The following is a 5,519-nucleotide window of genomic DNA, read 5'->3' as shown; positions in this document are numbered from 1 at the left end:
CGGTTACGTTTAGGGAAGGATTAGCACCCCTACAACGCCCAAAATTGGTACTTTTAATTATAAATTGTCTCTTTAAAAATTCAAAATATATTTAATTTATAATCTTATAATTTCAAAATTGTAAAAAATATTTATTTAAAAATATCCGAAAAGAACTTCTAGGTGCCTTAAGACAGCTCTTTTCTTTGATATTGATAAATATTAATTTAAATAATATTGTTTAATTTTAAAACATCAGAATAGGACATCCAGTTGTATTAAGACTGTCCTTTTCTTCGATATTAAAAATAAATATTTAAGAGTTAATATTTATTATATATTTATGAATATATATCAAATATTTAACAATATAATAAAATAATAATTCTATTAAACAATATATTTAAAAACAATAAAATAAATAAAGACATATAAAATTAATAACTAATTTATAAAAATAAAACTAATTACTAATTATTAATTAATTGAAATTATAGGGTTTAAATATATTTTTTTTATTTAATAATTTAATGACCAAAATAAACTAAAATTCAAATTTTATAATAAAATAGATTAAAAGTATGAACTAGGGACTAAAAAAAATTATTTATTAAAATTAAGGGATTAAATCTGTCATTTATCCTAAATATATTATTTTAATTAAAAGACTAAAATGAATAAAATTAAAATTCAAAGACGAATTAAAATTCTTATAAATTCAGTTTAATGACCAAAATGTAAAATTTACAAATATGAAGGACTGCGGAAGGGATTTAACTATTTTGTAATTACGCATATAGTCCTTCCCGAAACGACGTCGTTCGGGAAGGACTATAAGAGTCCCAAACCGGCTGGCCCTTCGGGCCAGCCATTTCATTTTCTTTTTTTTCTTCTTTCTTAAACCGAGAGAGAGAGAGAGAGCCAGAATTCTCTCTGGCCTCTCTCTAGATTCCCTCACCGGGGGAATCCGGCGGCCGTCTGCCGCCGTGAGTTCTGCCGCCGACCACCGCCGCCGGTGGTCGGAAGTTCCCCAAATTTACCTAAACATAGATCTAGACACCCTGAGCCCGAATCCAACTTTTGTTTTCCCAAAAAGACTCCAAATCGGAGTAAATCTATGAAAATACCTTCGGTATTTTCGGTTCTCCGGCGATGTTTAATGATTCCGGTGGTGGTCAAAGCTTCCCTGGTAAGCTTCTCTTTCTCTTTTTCCTTCTATTTTTGCTCTGTTGCTGTGGACTGGGATCGTTGGTAGTTGTTGTTGTTGTTATTTTTTTCCTCTGTATTTTTTTCTGTTTCTTTCTCTTCTTGCTGTCTCTCTTTTTTTTTCTTTTTTTCAGGTGGGTGGTGGCTTTTATAGCCACCACCGGTGTTCGTCTTGGACCGGTCCGAAGAGGGGGCTTCGGTGAGTCACCGGACTACCAGTGGTGACTCACCCGTAGCCTTGGCGTGGACGGCGGTGTTCTAGCTTCTGGAGTCTTCGGCTGGGACGTGGCAGCGGTGGAGGCGGCGAGGGCTGTCGGCAGCCGCGTGGAAGCTGGAGCGGCGCCGCGTGGCCCTAGGGTATCAAACCCTAGGGTTCCTCTCTGGAGCCATGTGGACCGTTGGATCGTGCCAGATCCAACGGCTGTGATGAGGCGGCTGAGGATGATTAGGGTTAGGAAACCCTAACTGGAAACCCAAATATTTAGGGTTTCCGGTTGGATTTGGACCGGTTTCAGTTGGTTTGTAACTGAGCCGGTTTAATTGTAATTGGTTTGTATTTAATATATTTAATAATAAAAAAAATAATAATAATAATAATAATAAATAATAAAAATAATAAAAATAATAATGATAATAATATTAATAATGATAATAATAATATTAATAATAATGATAATAAAATGGATAAAAAAATAGTATCTTCAGGATCATGTGAGTAAGGGCTCCATAAAGGGGTGGTCAAATAGCACTAAGGAGGACAAACTGTTTCTTAAATACTCCATGTCAGCATTGTCATAAGATCCAAGCCTCTCAAAATCAAAGCTTTCTTTCTCTTTAGTAAAGATGTTGAAATCACCTCCTACAAGCGAAGAGGATCCCCCCACCATGCTTCCCACTTCATCCAACTGTCTCCAAAGGTATAGCCTGTCAGTTCCACTGTTACTTCCATAGACAGCTGTTTATAACACAGCTATGACCACCAATCTCACCAACTATAGATAGAGATTGGTCAAAAACTTTCAAGACAGTAAAATTAAATCCCTTCTTCCAGAAAATCCATAGTCTGCCATTGTTTGAAAATTCATGGTTGGTACAACAATCCCAATCCAAGGAATAATTGTCAATCAGTCTACTAGCATTAACAGTCCTCACATGACAATAGTTATATGGCATAAGTATTTAAGAAAAAAAGATTCCACTTCCTTGCTTTTTAGTTATTTCTTTTATAGGATGTCATATTGCAAGCGGATTGGGAGACGTTTGAAGTGATTGATTCAACGGTAAACTTCATAGTAAAAGTTCAGTTTGTGATTGTTCCCAAGGAAAGTAACTCAATGGCGGATTATATCGCAAAACCCGGATTAAAAAGACAATAATTATTTAAAGCTTGGCGGTAATGGCAATCTTTAAGGTTGTTTTGTTATTTTATCCTCTAGGGGTGATATTTTCTTTTGCTTGGTCTGTGTTGTGTAATTTGTCAAGTAGCGGCAGTATGTTTTTTGAAGTATTCTTTTACTGCTTTTATCTTTTTGCGATATATTCTTTTCCTCCAACTAGACATAGGGAGGTTTTTAATGAAGTTCAAGTTCGGTGTAATAGTCAAATTTACAATGACTAAACACAAATTTGCTGAGCAAAAAAATATTGCAAGGGGATCAGTTTTGCCTACAGACATGATTAAGTGGTCAGTTGAAGGGTAGCCTACCGATTTCGATGTTTTTGTTGAAATTGAGAAACGCAATGGACAGTCTCTGTGTCCCTTTTCTTTAGCTCTTAGAAGTATGTTTAGGCCTTCGCATGCTGTTTCTGCTAAAATACTGGAATCGGTGGCAGCTAAAATTGCTCAGTGCATAGGCTTGAATATGTGAATTTCTATGAAATTGCCTCCAGATACAACATAAATGGAGTTGGGGTGTGGGAGAAGAGTTTGTCTAGCCATCTCATCATCTCCCCTGTAAATCTAACGAATCTGTAATGATACCGCAAGTAGTATGAAAGTTGGGGACAATCTGGAAAATGGTTCTGCTTCTGTTAGTATGGATGCTTAATGGAAACTCATTGCATGATCATGGATCCAAGTTTGATGTTGCAGTGCTTTTGTGCATCCTTAAGCAAGATGCAATAAGATTATTTATGTTGGTTTTAAGGGTATGATATTGGCTCCTCCCTCCCTACCTTTGTTTCTTCTCCATTGGATTGACTCGCTTCTTTTACTTGGTAGATCTTTCTTTTAGACTTGGGGTTCCTATGTGCTGGTGACAATGACATTGCACCCCCTTCTCCATGCATCATGTACTTTTAATAAAAAAAATTATATTATATTACATTCCACAAATATAATTCATAAAATAATACATGAATATCTTTTAAAAATAACTCTTATGTTAGGCTCTAATTAATTTGAATTAGAACAAGGAACGTTGTTAGGCACTTAAGTTAACTAAACACAGAAGGACGTTGGCTGAATTCAAAGTACTATTTTATTGCACCTAACCTTTAATCCATCAAACCCTGTCTACCTTTAAAGATCAGATAACATATAAAAGCAGACCAGTTTATATTAAATGAGACCATATATATCCAACAATATATGAATCAATTGAACGACTTCAGTGATAAGAGGGAATATTTTTCTCTTTATAAATCTCGACTTCCAGCAATTGCCGAAATGTGTATGCCTTTATTGTCAAAAGGCTAATAAAATTGTGAAAAGTTATAGTTTTATAATCATATCAGATTAATAAGGAATTAGAGGTATAGCCATTATCTGTGAACAATACAAACTTACGGCAAAGAACAAACATTTTGCTTCAAAACAAGGAATTCTCCGTTGAATGAATGAATGGAAGCCAGCAGTACCATACGCATAGGACTTGTTTATCCTATTTGATGATACCCAGAAATAGAGGGGAAACCAGCAGTTTTTGGACAGATAATAAGAAAACGAAAGAATCTTGGGGTCAGCAAAAAAGCAACAAAACACGAGATAATGAGAAGGAAGATAAAGGGAACAATCAACTCAGAGGTAGAGGACAAAGAATTTATGTTATAATATGTCTAAAGATCAATTAACAATGACAAAATAAATCTCTCTAACTGTAATCCTTACAAGTCATATCCTCTGTTTACTTCCTCTTTCATCTGCCATCACTAGTAGTTCCTTTACTAGTCAGCCCAAAAGGAAAAAAACATAAAATCACAAAAGTTAACCCCCCAAATGTAACAGATCAGCAAGAAAACCCTCTAAGATCTTCCGCTTCCTATCATATTTCGCATTCTTTTTTCGCCTGAATTAAGAAGCAGAAGACCCTTTGTCAACAGCATTGCCATTCTCTTGATTGTTGTTGTTGTTGTCGAGAAGATTGAGATTACAAACTGCTAATATATATTTTTTGTTAAAACTGGTCTTGTTGTTGTGCATCCAAACCTTGAAAACTCTTCTATCAACCCCAACTTCATAGCAAAACTCTTCTATCTGTCTTTCTTCACTCTTTTGCATTCTCCAACCGAGCCTCTCAGCAAAAACATGCATCTTTTCTTTCTGTTCCTTGCTAAACTTTGTTCTTGGCCTCTTTCTCCCACTTGGGTTGTTGTTTTTGTTCTTTATCCTTGGGTTGGCGTTGCCGAGGTGATGATGGTACTCATTCAAGGCCAACAGCATATGCGGTGCTGCAGAAGTGTAGTAAGAGTATGGCACAGGTGAGGGTGGGGTAGGACTACAGGTCGGGCTTGAACTAGAGCTAGCATTAGGCGGTTGTGGCAAGCGGTGGATGAAAGCAGGGTCACGGCGGTGGAAGTTGCGGTGGCAGCCACAGCCGGCACATTTCATGGAGGCGGGGTCAGTCGGGGTGGCAGAAGGGCTAGGCATGAACTCTCCACAACCGTCGAGGGCATGTCCACCCAAGCTAGCCGCATGGTTTTTGAGGCACTCTTTGTAGGATAGTACCATTGCTTCATAAAAAATGAGGACTAATCTTGTGGGAATTATGGGGCGGTTTTAAGGTTGACTAGCTCCATTTGCTAAAAGGGGTTATGGCTTGACGTGGTGAATTAGGAGGGGGTGGGGACCTTTTTGTGGGTTTGTTTTTATGGGTGTGATGTGAAGATAAAGACAAGATAGCTTGATTTATGATGATGTGCATGGCAAAGGTGATGGTGGTGGTCATAATGAGAACTGACATTCATTATATAGCTACAATATAGATACAAAGGAGCTAATTAAGCAACAGAGAGGAAAGGGAGGACAAATGTCATCAAAGAACTTAAGTTCAACCACTAGTCACGCTCCCTGTGCACTTTCTTTAAATTTTCTAACCCAAGGAGCGAGTTGGTTA

At 36.8% G+C, this 5,519-nt stretch overlaps 1 protein-coding gene across 1 annotated transcript; it reads right to left on the bottom strand.

Moving 5' to 3' along the window:
• Positions 1-4,211: 4,211 nt before the first annotated feature.
• Positions 4,212-5,161, bottom strand: LOC120124853 (zinc-finger homeodomain protein 11-like). Its single transcript, XM_039143425.1, has one exon. The coding sequence runs from the start codon at positions 5,132-5,134 to the stop codon at positions 4,478-4,480; it is 657 nt and encodes a 218-aa protein (XP_038999356.1). The 5' UTR covers positions 5,135-5,161; the 3' UTR covers positions 4,212-4,477.
• Between the last annotated feature and the right edge of the window lie 358 nt (positions 5,162-5,519).

The sequence above is a fragment of the Hibiscus syriacus genome, unplaced genomic scaffold, assembly GCF_006381635.1.
Source record: "Hibiscus syriacus cultivar Baekdansim isolate YM2019G1 unplaced genomic scaffold, ASM638163v2 tig00110429_pilon, whole genome shotgun sequence".
Taxonomy (NCBI): Eukaryota; Viridiplantae; Streptophyta; class Magnoliopsida; order Malvales; family Malvaceae; genus Hibiscus; species Hibiscus syriacus.
The sequence above is the reverse complement of the archived record's forward strand: the minus strand, read 5'-3'. Positions and strand labels throughout refer to the sequence as shown.

Coding starts and splice junctions, on each gene's coding strand:
- LOC120124853 (XM_039143425.1), bottom strand. CDS start 5,134: ATGGTACTATCCTACAAAGAGTGCCTCAAAAACCATGCGGCTAGCTTG.